The 21,103-nt window shown below is 43.9% G+C and overlaps 1 protein-coding gene across 17 annotated transcripts in view; it reads right to left on the reverse strand.

The window, feature by feature from the left end:
- Cacna2d3 (calcium voltage-gated channel auxiliary subunit alpha2delta 3) overlaps window positions 1–21,103 on the reverse strand; it is a 1,090,211-nt gene that overhangs the window by 468,774 nt on the left and 600,334 nt on the right. For all 17 annotated transcript variants that reach the window (XM_087181525.1, XM_087181521.1, XM_087181526.1 and 14 more), the window contains one exon: window positions 2,353–2,484. In XM_087181525.1, the coding sequence (XP_087037651.1) occupies window positions 2,353–2,484 (132 nt within the window). The remainder of the gene's footprint in view (window positions 1–2,352; window positions 2,485–21,103) is intronic.

Genomic DNA, 21,103 nt, shown 5'->3' on the forward strand with positions numbered 1-21,103 from the left:
CACTCCCAGGGATTGGTACCTCTTCTCAGTACCCCTCTGACAGCTCTTCCGTGCCCCATCTCAGCAAGAACAGCCTGTACCGTGACCTCTTCATCTCTTATCCTGTGGGGGCCACCCTGTCTGGGCTTCCACTCTACTCAAGACGGCAGCAGTCCTGCCTGGTGCCGCTGGTTTCAGATGCTGACCCTGCCCACTGCTTAGACTCACTGACCTCCATGGTGGGCATCTGACCCAGAGCAGGGTAATCACTGAACTTCAGCCCAAACTACTGGGACACATGCTCTCCCTCCCTGGGGCCCTCAGGGAGAAACTCTCCAAGCCTGCGGTTATGTTCTTCTGATGAGGGGACCACCTGCCACTGAAACAAGGTGAACGTGGAAGAAGGCAAAAGTGAGAGATGGAAGGAAAGATCCCAATGCAAATGACACTGCTGAGTACTGAAATCCAATAGTGTACCCCAGCACAACAGATTTCAAGTTACACGAGCCAGTAAGTGTGTTTCTCCCTGGAGCTAATTAGAACTGCGTTTCTGTCCCTTGCAGGTAAAACCCCTGATAAATGTGTTTCCTCCCACAAGAGAGCACTTCCCAACAGCAGAGGCTGAGGAGGCGGATATCCCACGCACAGGTCCACACAGAGCCCAGTACAAAGCCAGGACCTAGGACACACTCATGTGAGAATGAAGAAAGATTTGTTTTTCCTAAGGATAGACACACTCACTGTGTTTGGAACCATTTGTCAGGGCAATGAAGTGCCCGTGGAGGACAGTGTCCCATGTCTTTTCTGATAGAGAAAAGATGCAGACATTTTACAAAGTCAAAATGCTGCCTAAAATGTGGTAAAAGGACTATAAGTGTTTCTGACCCAACTGTTCTGACTGATAAAAGCCTTGCACATAAATTACCCTCCCCTAGTACACAAATCCTTTAGAAAGACTCCCTTTGTTTTCCAATGCCTTTGAGACCATAGTTTAAGGATTTCAGGTTGTGCTTTCTACTCATTTGTTCCACCCCCATCCAAATGTCATATGATCAAATGGCTAGGTGTCTAGCAGCTTGCTAGGCAGCACACTGGCCCTGCCATACTCCAATCTGAGCAAAATCCATGTCAGATTTTCTCTCTCTGAGTGCATCAAGGAAGGCTGCAATTTGGTGACAGTGTCACTTTAATAGTCCACTGTCTGTTACAATGTTATCTTTAATAGGATGCTCATTGCTTAAATTTCTGTGAGCTCTGGGAGGACGCATGTGTACCCTGCCAAACACAACTCTTTGGAAATGTAGAAAAAGCTGGCGAACCAGACGCCCTGGCAGGCGAGTCTCAGGGCGCAGATGCTGTGCGCAGGGCAAACGGCTCCTTGAGGCAGAGGGAGATTATCTCTGTGGCCTAGAGAGGGAAGACATCAGGTGCCTAGTCTTACTTAATGAAAACATAAAAGACTCCACTTAATTGCTCCAAGATTATGCAGGGTGTTTTTTTTTCCTTCTTTTAGGTTGAGCTTGTTAATTTCTACAGCTGTGATGTTGGCACAATTGCAGCCCCAAGTCCTGTTTTCACAACTTGTAAGCAAAATTAAAACTTCCCTTTTTAATTAAAATTCAACCCAAGCAAGAATTAAAATTGTACTGCAATGCCGAGGCCTAGGAAGGCCCCAAGAAGGAACACCTGTTCCAATGGCATGCTGGACAAAAGCTGAGAAACACACAACCCCTTGCGGTGCCCTTGAGAGGGAGGGGCTGCGGCCATCTGTGGTCCATGGCCATTTAGCTCCACCCTCAAAGTGGGCCAGCCCTCGGGGAGGCAAACCCAAGCTCCAGTCTTCTATTTCCTACACCTTTTAATCAGAATCTGACTCTGCCCACACGTGACTGGCTCTTTCCCCCAAAAAACAATTATCGTAATAGCAGCAACAATAGTGGTAGTAATAGTAAGAAAACCAAACTCTCATCTAGAAAGATTAAATATAGGGCCAAGGATTTAGCTCAGTGGTTTCACCGCCTGCTGCGCAAACGTAAGGGCCTGAATTCGATCCCCGGTACCAAAAAAAAAAAAAGATTAAATATGGTACATTTCACATCCCAATTTTTCAGCTTTGATAGCAGCTCTATGAATTTCTCTGTTGATGCTGAAGCCATGTGCAATTCTGAGAGTTCCATGATATACCTGTGTGTGTGTGTGTGTGTGTACATGCATGCACAAATATCACTTTATTATTTCTGTCCTGTACCTTGACAGAACTTAATCTTTCACTGTCTTCTAAGGTAAAGGTAAAAAATTTAAACCCTGAGTCTTAAAGAAAAATATTATGTGATCATTAGTCTTAATCATGATTGTCCACCCACCGATACTTACCTGGATACTGCCTAAAAAAGCCCTTTGCGCTTCCAAAGTACTGCCATATGAGGGACGGGTCGCGGTCAAAGTTATCTACGAAAACTTTGTTTAGGGACTCGGACCAATAAACTCCATTGACAATCGCAGGATCTGAAAAAAAAAGAGAGAGAGTTGTGTTAGCAGCAGACACAAGCTAGAATTGCAGGCAGGGCAGCCTGGCAGAGTCCTGGCAGGAGCTAACAGGAGAGGGAGCACTCCTGAGAAGCTGGCTTCTCCTCCTGCCCCAGCCCTCTGAGCGGCCTGGAGCCTCTGCTCCTTCCTCGAAATGCACACCCTTTGTTTGTAACATTCAACCTCACAGAAACCGTGGTTATTAAAGAGCAGAGAGACCTCAGCAGTTGTTTCCTGCTCCCCCCAGCCAGAACTCAGCACACAGGAAAAAGTGTATTTTCTCTGGTTGTAACCCCTTCAGCCAACACAGCCCTGTTCCCATTCTCTCTGCTCCTAACCTTGAAGTTTGGTTTTAAAAATAAAGAAATAAATAAGTAAATTGGAATTACATAATGAAACTTCTCCATTGCCGTTCAGTAGAGAGCTACCTCCATGAAAGCGCAGACCACCTCTTGCTGGTTATGCCGTGCCTTTGGACAGGGCATGGCGGAAACTCAGAAATGCTTGTGGCTGAATGAAGGGATGGATAGACGGGTGGGTAGATAAAGGGATAAAATAAAGGTGGTTCTCCAGAAACCAGATGATCATCCACTCTTCTGCTCTAGGATTCCATTAACAAATCTCTTCTCCTGACCTCTGGTGGTCCCAAAACTCTTCATCTCTTATTTATATAGAACATATAAGGGGCGAAAAAGAAAGGGAATAGGTGTTCCTCACATAGCAGCCAAAGCAAGGTGGGTCACCTGGGAATGCCCTATGGCAGTCCACCTTTTATTTATTTGTTGTCACCTCTGAGCTCCCTGTTTCAAAATGATGCCACATCCGGCACCATTCTGTTCTAAGAGAGGAGATAAGTCACGTCTCTGTGGGAGACTGATGTGAATAACAACATATCAATTATCATGCACAGGGCCGGGGATTTAGCTCAGTGGTTCTGCCGCCTGCCTCTTAAGCGTAAGGTCCCGAGTTCGATCCCCAGTACCCCCCCCCAAATATATATATGTATATATATATCATGCAGAGGAGGAGAAAGAAGAAAGAACTGTCCACTGATCCTGCCTGGGGTGAAGGCCCTGTGCTTACTTATGCCCTGTTACCCCCAACCGCTCTGCCCCTGTGAGGCAGGTTCCACTGTCACCATTACACAGAAGTGGAAGGTGAGGCACAGGAGTCCAGATACTTTACTGACAGCACCCAGTTACTCTGACCTGTGATTTCCTTGTTTGTAAAATGGGGATGGCGAGACCTATTCTAGAGGCACTCAGCTAAAAACTGACAGGAAACAACTAACAGCTTAGGCATGCGCAGCGCCATCAGGGCTGTTCCATTGCTGTCAGGTCCAGAGCGCCTGACGGAAGTCCTTCTGGAACTGAGTCACAGCCATCCCACAATGACACACTCATCCCAGGGACTGAGTACTACACAGGAGGGATGAGAACACTCACCCACTCCACTCCTCAAGATGCATAATAAACCAATGAGAAAAATCATGCTAGAAATGCTCCTGGATAATATCAGGTACGTACACTGAGAGGAAAATGCTCTATTGGCCCAAATGCACTCCACCCGCCTGCCCTTTGACAGCGGCCCCTGCCTGATGTGACCTGGAGAACAGAGCCCAGAAAATGTCTGACTGGCCTACCTCTGATCTGCTTATCTTTTCAGGTTACCTAAGCAATTATGATTCTGATTTCCGTCTCAAGGGTTAATGCTCTAACTCTGTAAACCACTACCTCCCACATTGTAGCCTGGGAGAGGGAAAATGACCAATGTCACCTTTGATTTTGATTATTCTCACAATTCTGGAAGACAGAATCCTTTACTGTTCCTATTAAAAATTGAAAATAATTATGGTGACTCACTCCTCGCTGCAAAAGCTACTTAAACTAATCCACAGCCATTTAAATACAATGGCAACCTGAAAGTCCACAGTTCTTGCCTCCATCGGTGGCCTTGATTATGTCAGCATCGTGCAAAGCCCTCCGACACCAGAAGCAAAAGGCCCACTTCATTAGCTCATTGTCTGAACATGTTAAAAAATCCAATGGTTTTCAGTTAGAGTGATCCTTCTTCCTGAGTGTGGCAATTGGGCCCAATCCAGGTAGATAATTCTGATCCTTTTGAGGGAAGAAAAAGCCCGCCCATTCCTTTAGGTCCTAGAATCCTAAAATTTTCACTGTGGGACTGTGAGCATCCTCAGAAACACAAAGGGAACCGCGTAGCCTGAGGGCTGTCTCACTCGCTTTACCTGAACACCAAATCTTTGCTCCAAAATTATGCCTCTTTAAAAAGGGGAGCTTTGTTTTCCCAGGAATAGTAAATGAAGGAATCACTAAAAATTACGGTCTACTTAGAATGGAGGCTGTGTCACACGCACCTATTTGATCAAATATTTGAAATAACATCTCCCCTGGCTTGTAAAATAATTACAGCACATTGATTTCATGAGCTCGCTCAGTCAGCAGTTTTAATAAAAGGGAAAATCTTGACTGGCTTCCCATAATACAGTCAGCTTACAGATGGAAAAGAACAGAAAAATGACACAGAGTATTCATCTAAGTACCGAGGCTAAAAGGACAATTTAAAAGTGGTTTCCCACTATCACTGGCACAAGGTAGAAGTGAGTAAGCAAAGGTCAGTCAACGCTGCCTTCTCCTCACTTGGCCAGGTCCCCAGTGTCTTTCCCCACCCAGAGAGGAGGAGGTAAATGCCACGGGCGGGGGGAACGACACACCAGGGCCAAAATGAGACAGTCCTCTCATGGCTGCCAAAGACACTGATGACTTTATGGTCACTAGTGAAAGTGACAGAATGCTCCCAAGTAGCAGGCTTAGCTTCTTCCTGTTTGTGTTCTGTTTAAAAATTGTTTAAGACCCCTCACTGTTTGATTTAGGGTAGTTTTGGCTTCACCCTCCTCCATAACTCTTCTTGGTGCCCAACGTAATGCGTCGGTGCCCAAGGCTGCTGTAACAAGTTACCACAAATCCACTGACTAAACAATAGAAAAGTCTTCTCTCACAGTTTGGGAGGCCACAGGCCCAAGCTCCAGGGGTTGGCTGAGTTGATTCTCCCAGGAGGCTCTGAGGGAGAGCTTTGCCTCTCTCCTACCTTCCGGTACCCTCTGGCCACACTTGGCCTTCTTTGTCTTACAGACTCAATATGGCCACCTGCCTCCATCTTCACAAGGCCTCTCTCCTGTGTCTTTGTGTTAAATCTCCATCTCTTTTCTCTTACAAGAACAACAGATGGATTTAGGGTCCACTCTGAATTCAGAATGGCCGCATGGAAAGGTCCATAAAGACCCTATTTCCAAATAAGGTCACATTTTCAGGTACTAGAAGTCAGAGCCCGGATGTATCTTTTCAAGGACACTATTCAACCCAGTACACATACTCATTCATTCTCTTTCTTTCTCTCTCTCTCTCTCTCTCTCTCTCTCTCTCTCTCTCTCTCAGGGCCTTGTGCTTGCCAGGCAGACACAGCATCCCTGAGCTACACCCCCTGGCCTACACATGCTCTCTTAATTATTGTCTATAATGTACTCATAATTCATGGTTTGTACATATTCTTTTTAAAAATCTTAGTTTACTAAGTGCAGGACTTTTCCCTAGTGAGGAAAGGCCTTCACCCTTTCTTTATGGGAATAATTTAGATATTCATGTTGGCATTATGTTTTTATGACCTCTGTCAATGGGTCCTATCTATAATGTACTAAAATGGATGAAAACATTGTCTTTAATGTCTAGTGTGAGTGTTAAGCCTGGCATTCTCTGTTAAGTAAATTGACCTCCAGGGTAACATGGTGATTTTCGCCATTGTGCTTGCTGCATCCGCATGAACTTCCTATGCACACTGGGCAACATGAAGTACAAGAAGGGCAGCAATCTTGCCTCCTCTGCCTTCTGAGTCACTGAATTACCCCCGGCACCCCAAATTTATCAGATGTGCAGCTTTTACTGAAACAGACTACTAACAGATGTTTGGAGAGTAAGAATCCCACACCACCTTTGTGATAAATTTACAATTTGTATTGAAGAGCTTCTTACACATCACTGATCTGTCTTTGCAATGTATCATGTAACCCAACAACAAACTGCATTTGTAGTTCCCTCTTATTTTCATGCAAGTGTCTGCTCTCTGCTAAGCTGCCCCTGTGGTTCGCACTCTTCTTTGTGGTCTCTCCAGCCACAGATGTTCCTGCTCACTTATTTTAGTTCGGCATCTCTGACTGAGGTAGCCCTTCGTCTCATTATTCTTCAGCCACGAGTTCCCTCCTCCTGAGTCCTGCCTGAGATGGTCAGCCCTTGCTGGAGAGAACCAAATTAATGGACACAAAGCACTTAGCACAGCCATGGGCACATGCAAGCACTTCACAAATACTGCCTGTTACTTATTCTGTTCATTAGAAAATAAATAAATAAGGTCCCAGGAAGAGTTTCCATTGCTCATTCCTATTCTCTTCATCAGGTGTTGCTGGGCAACACTGAAAGAGTCCCGTGTAGCTGTCTGCAGCTCAGGCTCTGGAGTAGAGCTGCAGATTTGAGATGCCACTCAAATTAGCTACTGGCCCTGAGATTTTGACTTAGCTTCTCAAAGCCCTAGTATCTCCTCCGTGGAAGTGAGGTGACAGTAGCCCACCTTTAAAGGTTACTGAGACAAGGGGCTTCTTGGTGGGAGAGCTCTTTGCATCATTAGGTACACTGCCAGTCCCCTAGTAAGCTGAGCCACAGTTCTCCACCCATAGTTCTGCTGTCCTTGTGCTATCCAGGAAAGACTACAGGAAAGTCTCTTCTTCCCTTCCTGAAATTATCAGGCCAAGCCACTTGCTCACGCAACAAACAATGTATTGAGCACCTGTGACACTGGGCATTGAACAGTGAACCAATGAGACAGATATTTCAGTCTGGGGACAGTAATAATGGATACATAAATGCAAATTTCAAGTGTGATGAGGAAAATTGCTCCGAAAGTTATAGCACATGGGAAGAGAGGTGGGGAGTTAACTCAAATGGTGTGAGGATATCCCAGAGGTTGGACCTGAATGCTGAGAAGGCTCCCAAATATCTGGGCCAAAAAGTGTTTTGTAGGAGAGGGAACAAAGGGTTCAAAAAACCCTGAGCGGGGAGTAAACCTGTGTCCCAGGGAACAGCAAGGAAGTGAGTGCTGCTAGGGCCCTGGGAGGGAGCAGGAGATACGAGACGAGCCTGGAGGCCTGGGTAGGCCCCAGTAAAGATGTCAGCAGACTAGTGAAGATTTCTGCCAAGCATGCATTTTCTAACAGACGTGACCGGTACTCCATCATGCCAAGGCCCATCATGCCTTTATGCATAGTTCCAAAATCAAATTTCGTCTTTGAAATCTGTAATGAGCATAGCTGACCTCCTGCTCCCAGGTTAAGCAATCAGAATCTCCATGGCTGTCTCAGCGCTGAGTGTCCTCTGTAGGCTTCAAAATCATCCAATGCAAACTCAGTTTCTTTCAGTATCATTTAATGTCTAGTGAATTAGTAGAAATGAATTAATTTAAACTTGCCACTTTCAACCACAAAATTTGGGTGCATTTCTAAGGAATCTGAGTGAACATGATCGATTATCAGCTCATCTAGAATTATAGAGAAAGTACAATTCCCCCAAAAGCCATTGCTTGAAGGGAAGGGACAGAGCTCAGACTCCACAGGTTCTTTTGAAGTGTGGCTCTGGTTAGGGAGGTATTTCCTGCCTTCAGCATGGCTGGAGGCAGGGACTCAGGGCTTCCTAAAGGTCTTTGAAGCAGTGGTGTGCTCCTGGACCAGAAATTTCACCCCTCCTGGGAAGCCTGGGAGTCCAGCCCACAAGGACTCTCTCTTCAGTGCTGTAGGCTGCACCAGACTCAGGAGGAGAATGGCTGGAAGGTTTTTGTGTCTTCTACGTCAGCAAGTAAATGACATTTTTCCCACTCATTAAAAATAGATCGTAGATTAAGTAATGAAGAGCTCTGATGTTTATTATCAAGTACTTATGTGTCCCTTGGAGAATACTACTTAGTCTGTGCTGAATTATAAAACAGGTTTATTTGCTAAGCATTTACCCACCCTCTAAACTTGGTGAAATGCCACACAGCAATGCAGGTGGCTTTTCACAACACTGGAGGTAATTTCTCGCAGTCCTGGGACCAGAGAGACCAAGAGGATTCAAGGCCCCTGCTGAGCCCCTCTGGATGGTAGAAAGGAACTGGCTTGGCAAATCCAGAGGATGCCCTAGATTCCCTCAGCCTGGTGCCTCAGTGTGAGAGGCTGCAGGGTTAATTCCCCAATGAGACTTCATTTCGATTATCAGACTTCTTTTTGTCTTCCCTTGACAGCTTTTAAATTTTGTTGAGATGCTTCTATTTCTTCCTCTTTGTCCTCTTGAGAGTAGGCCATTTGCAAGACTTCATCAAAGATATTGAGGGAAAAATATAAGACAGACATCAAGATGATGATGACGACGATGACTGATGATGAGGATGATGGTGACAGGTCAGTAGAGGCAGGCATTTATAGAGTGATTATAATGTGCCACATGCTATGTGTCACCCTCTCCAGAGAGGCACAAGCTGGTCTTCCTAGCGCCATTTTACAGATGAGGAAACTGTTCCTCAAAGCTTTGAAGTCCATTTCCCCAGTACAGTCCATTACCCAAAGCATAAGTTAGTAAACTCAGTTCCTCGTACAAATGAGTAGATGGTACCGGACACGAACAGCAGCCATGGACTCCACTGACCACCCAATGCAGTGAGCAGGGGCTGGGAGAAAGGGATGCCATGAGAAATGCACCCGGGAGACCAGACAACACATTGCTCAGAGGAGCAGGCTATCTGCCTCCAGCTATCACCTGTGAAGGGAGGGGGTGGTCGCCAGAGCGGGGCCCAAACCAGGCTTTCTTGGGGCCCTGACATGGCATATTTTTACTTAGTAACCAGGACATGTGGATGAGTTAAAGGGGACAGGATGGTTCAGGATAAGATATGTAGCTTTGGTGACCAATTCAAAGCTGCTCTCCAAGAGCTCCCAATATGTGCACATCAGGGCACAGGCTGGGGAGTGAGGACAGGGCAGTGAGGCTAGATCATCACTATCAGCATTTGGAATCATGTACAAGTCATAAAATCTTGGCTGAGATAAGTATATCTCAAAGGACTTCTGATTCTAAAGTGGCATTTGATATACTATAAGTAAGCAGGTATTCTATATTATAACTATATTATAAGGTAAAACACTTCCTTTGATGTATGAAATGTCCTCATGAACCAAGGCACCTTGCAGTCTCTAACAGAAAGCTAGAGAACCAGAGTTTCCTTCCTTCCCGAGTTTTTCCTCTGGTTGGAAATGAAACAACTCTTCTTGGGTAGGTTTGGAAATGGATAAACACAAAGTCATGCCTTTCCCTGCAGCAAGTTCCTTAACACTGCCAGCCCTGCAAGACTCCTAGCAGTTCCCTGCAACTCAAGTCTTACCTGAAAATCTGTACGAATCCTGCAGTAAGAATGCCCTACTGCATAAGCATTAGAAATTCTGCTAACCCATCAGAGAGAAAACAAAACCCACCATGAAAGCTCCCAGACATTCTGAGCAGGCTCATGCCCCTTTCCAATTCTTCTGCTCCACTTATTAACATGCACCCACTTCTGCATCCAGCCAGCCAATGTCATCAAGGGTCAGTTCCATTTACAGTAGCTCTTACAGTGTTGAACAATTCATTCCTTGCTTGTTATATATACTTGTCCAGATCCAGTACCTTTAAAACATTTAGCAACTATGCTGGAAACAGTATGCATTTATCTATTCATTCAGAAAATACTGAATAGAATGCCTACTGTGTGCTAACATGAACTAGGCTGGGAGACAAGGCAGCAGGCAGAGCCAGATCTTGTGCTTAATACAATGAAGGGAATAGTCCAGTCCAGTGGGGAAAACTGAAATCTGTAGAATGAATAGGTATTACCATGGGTGGCATTACCGTTTGGATAAAAAAAAAATGATCCCCACAAATCCATATGTTCAGAGGTGGGGCTTTTGGGAGATGACTGGATCATAAGAGTCTAACTTCATCAATGGATTAGTCTACTGATAAGTTTATTGCTGAATGGGTTATTAAGAGGTGGAACCTAGTTGTAGGAAGTAGGTCACTGGCTAGTATAACCTGGTAGGATGTATCTTGTCTCTAGTTATTTCCCTCTCTCTCTCTGCTTTCTACCACAACCTTTTGCCATGATGTTCTGCCTTGCGTCAGGCTATGCAAGAGACACGGATTACACCCATTATACCATGGACTGAAACTTCCGAAATTGTGAGCCAAAATAAATCTTCGCTACTTTTGTTTTCTCTCAGGTATTTTGTCATGGCAAGAAAAAGCTGACTAGCAATGGGGACTATGAGATGTGATAAAAACATATGATGAAGATTTAAAAAGAAACAAGGTCATTAATCCTCCCTTTCTTCAAATATACTCATCCTATCATTCATGCCACTTTCTGAAGCAGTTCTGGGAGTCCTCTTTTAGAGTGTCATTAATTGTGCTCCAAGTCCTAAATCAATTCAAAACATTTAGCTTTCATTGTTATTTTGACTTTGGAGAAGAGCCAGAAGTTGTACAGTGACAGAGGCAGCAAAGAACACGATGATGCTCCACGGGCCTGCCTTTCCACGGGATGGCAGGCAGCAGCACGTGCACTGAATTTCTGATCACGCCTTCTAAAGACACTCACAAAAGAAAACATCCAGAACTGCTTCAGAAAGTGGCAAGAACGGTGGAAGAAGTGTTCAAAGTGAGGAGAAATATTCTGAGAGGGCCTACGTGAAGGGGGAATATTTTGAGGGAGACAAACGACAATGTGTTTTTCATTATAATACATTTTTAAAAGTTCAAACATTTGTCATGTATTTCAATCACACCTCATATGCAGAGTGGTCCTGGCAGAGTCAAAGCAAGTTTAAATGCCTGTAATTGGGGAATAAAAAGGAAGGTAGGGTAGGAAGTTGATGGGGGTAGCAAGGAGGACCTTGCAGCTCGTGGTCTGCAGCCTGCTCTAATCCCAAGGGCAGTGGAGGGCCCTGAGGGGGTTTTGTATGAGAAGAGGTAGTCGCCTTTGCCACTGGTGAGAGTGCAGGGGACTGTTCAGAGGCTTCTCTAGCCATCTAAGGCACATGACAGTGCCTGCACCGGGGTAGTAGAATTCAAGAAACTAGTGGTCTCACGAGGATGTGCTAGTTAGCCACACACCAGTCCAAGTCTGAACTCTGAAAGCAGCATTTGTGCCAGCAACATAAGTGTTCTTCTGCCTAATCCCAGGATCCAAGTAGGATGTGCCCAGCAAAAAAGCTAAACCACAGATCTCCAGATTAGCTACACCGTGGGGAAATGGAACTCAGGCACTGACAAGCTCCTTAGGTGACAAACAAATGGGAAATTCTATTGATTGCGACAGGGCAATCTCGCCTGCAAAGACCTGGACTGTCACAGATTTATGGACCTAAACCAGTTCTCTGTCATGACAGCCCTAGGGATGGAACGCCCTCCAAGCCATTGCTCCAGGGTGGCCCCAATGACAGAAGCTTATCAGAAGCTGCATGAAAGAGTGGGAAGGCAGACAAGGACATCCTCAGCTACCATGGGGGCCCTCGGGACAGGCGCCGCTCTGTGCTCACATGGTGCTCTGTACCCCTAATCCCTCTTCTTGCTCTCTGCTCTGGGAAGGTGCTGGCCATTTCCAAAGGATGAGGGAACAGAGGCCCAGCAAGGGTTTACCACACAGGCCAGGAGGAATATGAGTTCTCGCTCATGGGTCTCGCTCATGGAGGGCCATGCAAGGCATGGAATGGAGGGTGGGGTGGCACTCTGGGCCAGTTAGCCCTTGAGCTCTGTGCTAGCCTCTCTCCTCTGAGTACAGCCAAATAAATTCTTACCCATTCAGTCAACAAGTGCTTAAACATATTTATGGTATCTGAAGTTATGCCCCCATATTGTATGGGGGAAGAAGAACACAGAAGAAACAGTTATGGAGAGAACTGATGAGACGCTTCCCACCCGACTGAAGAAACAAGTTAGAGAGTATATGCCTGCCACCATTTATTAAGAAACTATTCCCACTTAGAAAGTCTCCTCTCATTGTATTTAACCTTTTTTGAAAAAGAAAGACGTTCAAACCTTCCTTTCTTCCATCTTCTAGACAGGCCTCGCTCCTAGTAAAATATGATTTTGTGAGGCTGCCATCCAGGCTGATGCTATCAGCTTTTTATTGATATTTAATACAAACACAGCCCTGAGGCCTGCAGGTACGCTGACAGTGTCTGAAATATAATTGCCAGGATCTGTACAAATGCGTGTAGCAATTAAGAAGCTGTCAGGGATATTGGTGGTGTGGAGATGCACAGCTGCTGCGGGCTGCAAAAGGCAGGCTGGTGCTGAGCTGGGGAGGTGCAGAGAACAGGGCAGGGCGCTGACAGAGGGACAGGGACAGAACCACACATCAGCACTACAGCAAGACTCCCCGGGGCCCAGAAGTTACAGGCAGGGAGATAAGTGAATTATGAACATTCACCAAAGGAAGTGAGGCCAAGCACAAGCTTGCTGTTTGTTTTTCCACATTCAAGAGCAGAAAGCTCTCTCTCCCCACTCTGATCCAAAATTAACAATGGAGAGGAACAGGCAGCTTTGAGTCTGGCTTTTAGGAGAGGTTGGGATGGGAACATGGGGGCAGGGGCAAGGAATGGGTTGTGTGTGTGCTTTAACACCTTCATTGAAGTGTAGCTGGAATTTGTACTATATACTGCTTTTAACAGTTGTCGCAGTGGCACCATCCTAAAACACTGAAAAGCACGAAGTAACCACGTAGGGATGAAGTCAGGAGGGTGGGCCACAAATGCCAAGGTCTGAGGCGATCAGCTCCACTGTCATCAGTCCTTCCCCTGGGGTCCTTCTTCTGTAATCCACATCAGACCTTGGCAGCCAGACAAACGTGTGGGAAGGCAGGTATCATATGAACACACTGCTTGTATAGAGAAAAGATATTTTTTTCTTTGATAAAATATAAATATGTCTTCTATGTCTTTCTGGTTGTTTGGGGGTTTTTTTGTTTTTTTTTTTTTGGTACCGGGGATCAAACTCAGGGCCTTGCGCTTACAAGGCAGGCACCGTGCCACTGAGGTAAATCCCCAGCCTTTATGTCTTTCTGTTTCAAAACTGACAAACTGCTGAAGATACTGAGCCCCAGGAACATGAAAATATCAATGCAGTCATACAAGAGGGCTTATCTAGCTCTGTTCCTGTAGGAGAGTATAAATAGGGATAAGACACAGCTGGAAAAAGTTCAGAAGAGGTTCCAAGGAGTGGGAAACACCCTCTGTGGATGAATCTCAGGAAAGTTCTGCCCCTCACAGAGGTCTGGGAGGAAGCGAGTTTTGTGCCGAGTTGGTTTTGATGAACCTGGTGCCAGGGGTGAGGCTAGAACATTACAGGTCCTCGCTTCACACATGCTCAATTTCATGTGAGGATCTATGGGCTACAAACCTCCTGAACTGCACCACAGGAAGTACAAAATGCCAAGGGCATAATATGCACTAGAAGCCAGGCCAACTTTCAGTAATGTTGGCCAAGAACTATATTAATAAGGAGACTCCAACTGTCTTTCCCCTGGACTTCATTTACCTTACAAAAATTTTTATCAACTATTTCATTGGCTTGTTGAACAGTGACAATTGAGCCAAATGAAATGAAATTGAGTGATTGCGTTTATGGAGTATCCACAGAGTGTGTACACTAACTCCTAATTCCTGAGCGGCAGGGGCAGAAACCTGAGGGTTGCCTCCTCCTGTCCTATAAATGGCTCATGAAAAGTCAAAGGGCATAGGTTTAATTCTAGTAAGGGATTTATAACCAGGAATTTATCATCCAAAATAGACCATTGAGACTATATTAGTATACACAAGCATACATCAATCCTAGGCAAAGCAAGATGTATTGGCACCTGTTTTTATAAACCACTCTATTGCACAGAAGATCGAAATGATTGTCAATTGTGTGTGTGTGTGCATGTGCGTATCTCAGATGTGATTATGATGTGCAATCAGTTGGTTAAAAAACAGGATTAGAGCAAGGAATTATTTTTCAAACAATACATTAAACACCTTCTTCTCAATACTTGGCCAATTTCTGCAGGTGAACCAAGATCTCTTGGCTACCAGGGCAATTAAATAGCAGTGGACATTCAGCATGCTGTAGATACCAGTGAACATGTTTTGCTGATAAGAGAAGAAATGAAAATCACTAATCTACTAGCTTGCTTAACTGAAGGCTCCCTAAGGATGTTTCTCTAGTGATCATGTCACTGTACTCTCTACTTCTTCAAATTAGGAACCTTTCCAGTATAAGGAACCAAATAGTCTACTCAAAATATCTTTAAAATCTATTGGCACATAGAACTAAAAAGATGAGGAACAAAAATGGCTTTAAGGGTGGACTTACCCAGAGATTTCCCCAGGTTTCACAAAAGAACTATTTTCTATCTTTTATTCTACGTCCTACAAGGTCGGCTCCTTTCCCAGATTCCTTCTTTCTCATACCTTATAGACCTTGACCCAGCATTTCAAGCCTCTTCCCGTATAAGGCCAAAGAATTGCTCCAGGACTTATAGGCAGCAGATCTTTTCTCCAGGGGAAGAATGTAGGATCTTCAGATGTCTTCCCACGTCTCACTGACTTTCACCAGTATATATCCATCCCTCAACTAGTTATTAGGCCGGGGTTCTTGCTGATCATCTTAAACTTACTAACCCTACATCATGCCCACCAGCCATGAAAGATGAGTTCCTAGAGGAAATTCAGGAAGGAAAGTATCAGGAAGGGAAAGTAAAGGCACCAAACCATAAACACCTCCTTCAAATTTCCAGTTTGGTCACAAATACTCGAAGAGTCATTCCAGAGGCCACAAAATCCAGGTGACTCAGGAGCTCACTATGCCACTTTTGTCAGCTAAAGAATTTAAATTTGACAATATCATTCCCCAAAGGAAGCACTTCCATACTATATCAGTACACAGAAAGTTTTTTGTGATTCTAAAATTGCAAGGCAGATAGAAAGAACTTTATCAATCACAAAAAATAAAAGTTTAAGGCAAAACGCAGATCTCTTGGGATGAAAAGAAAAACAAATCAAGAAAAAAGAAAAGTAGTACGTTTTGGGAAATAATTCTGCAAATCCAGCAAATTACATTTACATATAACAATGAAAAAAAAAAAAGAAAATGTTACTGCCACTAAAATAAAACTAACCAGGCCATACATATTTAATAGGATCTACATCAAGAAAGTAAGAAGCCAGCTGCTACAATATGATGTATGACAAAAACAGACCTTCACATATGGAAGTTTGTCTCAAAAAAATCTTCAAGGACACAACTACTTGCAGATTTTAGTGAGCATTATTTAAACAAGAATATGCTTTTAAGTCAAGGTTTGGAAATGGTTTCTTAAAGTTTTGAGTAATCCAAATTTTATTCTTTGTATTTGTAGAAATAAACTGATTGAGAAAGATTTTTTAGTAATGAAGAGGCTAAAACTTTTAAATAATGTTCTACTCCATCAATTTTATTAGTTTGGAACATATTACAAATGGCTAGAAATACAGAGTAAATCAAACTTTGGATAACATTTTGGACCACTAACATATTTGATGCGTGATTTTATTAGAGCAGCTAACTAGAAATAAGACAAGATATCTATACAGCTGGTATGCAATGGAGTTTTTAAATTTAATCCTCCATGATTTCACCTTTTGGTCTATTTGATTATTTTAAAATAGCTTGATTTTATTTTTTATGTGAATTAAAGGACATGTAAATCTCAAGTTCCTACTATTTCAATAGTAGTTACATGATTAAAGTATAATAAATACGGAGGCTGGAGGCATAACTCTGTGATACAGTGTATGCTTAGCAACAATAAAAAGAAAAACACAAACATAAGAACAACAGGACAGGGAATTTTTATAAGAACTAAAATGCATGTTTTTCAAAGAATGTCCCAAAGTAAGAACTAACAATGGCATCAAATGTGACTGTTAACCCTGACACATTAATTTCATTGGATTAAAAAAATCCCTAGCAGGGCAGGGGATTTAGCTCAGTGATTCCACCACCTGCCTTGAAAGCGCAAGGTCCTGAGTTCTATCCCAGGTACCCCCCCCCCAAAAAATGCCTAGCAGATTAGTATGCTTGTCTTAGTTCCTTCTCTCATTGCTGAGACAAAATACCCAACACCCAAGGTTAAAGGAGGAAAGGTTTATTTGGCTCACAGTTCCTAGAGGTTTCAGTCCATAATCAGCTGGCTCCAAGCCAAGGCGTTAGAGGGGCAACAGTTCATGGCCCACAGACAGTAGCAAAGCAAGGAGAAACTTAATAGCGTCTTTCTGCCCCGTATACCTTATCCAGACTACCAAGACCAGGGAAGTGTCAAGCCAATCAGTGGACTGATTTAGTAATCATACACCCTTAATCCTAGCATCACACACTCTACATTCAGCCACCTCTGAAAAAGCCTATGACTGCATGACGCTTTGGGGGGACATCTAGACACAAGCCGTAACGACGCCCCTGGGTATACCTGGGAAGATCATGGAGCTGTGAGCTTGGGGAGTATATATGGCCCCTGATTCCTTCCTCTCTGACATTTTTTTTCTGCTCTGCTTCCCGGTTGTCAGAAACTAAGCAGCTTTCTTCCCTCTCGCCCTTCCGCCATGATATGATGTTCCTACTGTGGAGGCCAGGAAACCATGAAATGAATTCCCTGAAACCAGGAGCGAGATAAACCTCTCTTCCTTTAAGTTGTGGGTGTTGGGTGTTTCCCAGCATTGGGAAAGCTGACAAATATACCAGGTTGAGGTTTAAAGGTCAAAATTAAAAAAGCTAACTTGGTTACGGTGAAATCAAAAGTCGGGAAGAATGAAACTAATCAGAAGATCCAAACAATGAATAACAATAATAAAAGATGAAAAGATAAGATAATAAACCTTGTTTCAAAACAACAGCCCAATCATAAAAGGTAAAATCATTTAAGAGCAAACATGTCACTTAAAAAGATAATTTTAAGTTGTTCAACATTTGTTCTCTAACATATGCACTGCCATGCATATAGAGAAATCTTATCTCTTACAATTGAATTACAGTATTGATAAGACATAGTAAACTAGCATATGAGATCAGTAAAAATCATTCCAGAGGGCTGATCCAATCCTCTTGAATAAACCAAATCTGTTTAAGGAAAAAGAAGACAGGAAAAGATAAAAAGGGGGCTCTTTTGTTTTGAAAGTAGCTAACTATGGTACAATGGAGGGCAAAATAAATTAGTAACTTCTAGGTCCTTAACTTTCTCTAGATACTGTCTTTAAAGCAAGAAAAAAAAGCTTAGATATTTAAAATCTCTCCAAAACTATAAAGAAAAACAATATGGAAATACATAACAGATGCATAAAGGCATCCTTTCATGAATGTATTAAGGAATCACAACAGCGAATTCTAAAATCTATTTAATTGTGCCAAAGGGAAACACAGGAAAGACTTTTTTTAATAACAAGAGGCAGATAATGTTTAGAAAATACCCTGAGATGTTTGAGCCAAGGATTATTCCTCAACTGGCTACTTCAGATCAAGGAGGCCAACAAAAGCCCAGCTGTTCTGTCACTTTGGCCACAACCTTGAGAACAGGGACAGAAACAAACCTTGGCCCTTACCAGGAAGGACAGGCAGACATGAAATGGATTCTGCAGTCACTTCTCGCTTGGGGCTGTTTATCTTAAACCAAACACAGAGCTCATGTGGGAGCGGTAGGAGAAGGGAATGGACTTCACCTCTAAAACAGTTTTGCTCTTTTCCTTAAAAAATAACTCATTTGTTTAAGAAAAGTATTTTCTACATTTGAAAAAAATTCAACAGATCATATAGGAAACTGAAATCATCTTAATCTAATCAAGAACCCCTGTTAACATCCTGATCTACAACTATAGGCTGCCCATGAAGGCAGTGTTTGAACAAAATGAGATTATTCTGTATCCAATAGTCTCCTACATGCCTCCCTTTTGTCCCATGTATCCATCTTCCAAGTCACATACATATCTTTTGTCCCTGTCATAGGATATGGAATGTCATTTCAACTGGAAAGAAGCAAAGAGGTCTGTTTTCATGAGTAAGATTCTTAGTAACCAAATTGTTTGAAGGGGTCTGTCTTAAATAAATATCACATCCTCACAGTGTACGGAGAACAGAGTTGGTAAACAGAGGGAAAAGACCTGTGTCTTCACTACAAAAATGGTCACATGAGCTCGCCCAATATTCTTCTTTTTTTTGGTACCGGGGATTGAACTCAGGTCCTTCTGCTTTCGAGCCAGGCGGCGGAACCACTGAGCTAAATCCCTGGCCCTCGATATTATTCTTAATGCCTCATAATTCCCCCAAGCCTCTTTATCATACATATTTCTCCTAGAAACAAATAGTACCATTGATTTAAATTTACATTATAAAATAATTTCAAATTTTAAAAAATTTTTTAAATAGTAAAAAAAAATTCTCATATGCTCGCAATAAACCTGCCTAAATGTTATTCTCTCCTTTAACCACAGTCCAATAATTAAAACCACCACACTAAAACTTATTATAATACTGTCACTTCATCCATGGACCCAAATTTCATCAACAGACACATCAGTGTCCTTTGTCTGGGCCTTGATTCAAACCAGGATCAAACATTAATTAGTTGTCTTGTCTCTTTATACACATGTATTGTTTCTCTCTTATGGTTTAGACCTAAAGTGTCCCCCAAGTTCTCGTACGTGTGGAAGGTGGGCGGGTAATGAGGGAGTTATCCGCACTGGTGGATTAGTCCATGGCTAAGTTCAGAGCTGAGTGTACTGTTAGGAGGTGGAAGGACTGGCCAGGAGAGGCAGGTCCCTGAGGGCTTACCCTGGAAGAGTACAGCTCTACCCCTGACTCCTCCCCGCATCCTGCTTCCTGGCCATCACGACCTGAGCAGCTCATCTCCACCAGACCTTTCTACCATGCTGTTTCTGCCTCAGAGCCAGCAGATCGTGGACTAAAAACATGAGCCCAAATGAAATTCTCCTCCTTCAATCTGTATATGTCAGGAATTTTGTCTCAACAGGGAGGAAGATGAATAAGACAGTTTCCTAGGGTTACCATAACAATCTCCTAGAAACTAGGTGGCCTAAAACAACCCATATGTATTACCTCACAGCTTTGGCGGCCAGATGTCTAAAATCAAGGTGTGAGCAGGGCTGATTCCATCTGCAGAGTTAGAGATAAACCATCCTGGATTTCTCTCCTAGCTTCTAGTGGGTGCTGGCAATCTCAGCATTCCTTGGCCTGTAAACGCATCACTCCAGTCTCTGTTCCTATCTTTACATGGTGTTATGGCTTGCATCTGGATGTTCCCCAAAGCCTCATCCAGTCATAGGTGGGGAGTTTTCAAGGGGACTGCATTAGGGGGTGTGATGGTGGGATTGCCTCGCCTCACCCTGGGTGTTGGTGACACCGCCCAACGGCAGACAGCCAGGATGGAGTATAGAGGCACAGAAAGAAGCTGCTTTACTACTGTGCTGCTTTGCTGCCTTCTACCTGCCCTGCTTTGCCAGGCTCCTTTGCTGCCTGTTTCTCCTCTACGATGCCCCTCTGCTGTGTGTCACTCTGCCTTGACTATGGGCTGAAACCTCTGCAAACTGTGAGACACAGAAGCCGTTCCATCTTAACTTTGGGTGTTAAGTATTTTGTCTCAGCAACAATGAGAAAAGTAACTAAGACACACAGCTACTTTCTTTATGTGTCTCTGTGTCTTCCCCTCTTCTTGCAAGGACACCTGTCATTAGACTTGCGAGCCACCCTAAATCCAGCATGGGTTCATCTCATGTCCTTAAATAATCAAGGTGACTGGGAGGTCCCGAATCCTGTGGAACGGCAAATCAGCCCGCTGCAGACAGGCAGCCACCTGGTTCCACACTACAAAGACGCAGAGGACACCAGACCAGCCATCAGACCACGGTACTGAGTCCCGCTGCTCCCGGCCCAGAGGTAGGGGCTTCTGAGCCACTGTCCCACTGCTCCTGGTCCAGAGGAAGGGGCTTCCCGGCCACCATCCCTCCCACTGCTCCCAGCCCACAGGAAAGGGCTTTTGGGTCACCATCCCTACCGCTGCTCCCAGCCCCTGTCCCACGTCTCCCAGCTCAGAGGAGGTAATCCGTGCAGGCGCTAATAGCCCCCCACCCCAGTCAAAATGAGAAAAAACACATAAATAAGTCTCAAAACCAGACTTCCAGATCATCCACAGCAACCCCAAAGGGAAATGAGATGGAACACTCTGATACTCAACCACCTGGACTCTCTGAACTGGCAACAAAAAGGGATCTGGAAAAAATGAAATCAGAAATAATTTCTCAGATAACAGGAGAAATTGTGCCCCTAGTGCAAGACATGATTAATAAATCTAGAGAGGAGCTCAGGAACATGATGGAATCCCAACATAGGAAACAAATGGAATCCATAAAACAGATGCAAATAGATTTCCAGGACATGAGAAACTCCAC

This window comes from Heterocephalus glaber, unplaced genomic scaffold (genome assembly GCF_053883595.1).
Source record: "Heterocephalus glaber isolate CG9 unplaced genomic scaffold, H.glaber_assembly_v1.0 deba00001472, whole genome shotgun sequence".
NCBI lineage: Eukaryota > Metazoa > Chordata > Mammalia > Rodentia > Bathyergidae > Heterocephalus > Heterocephalus glaber.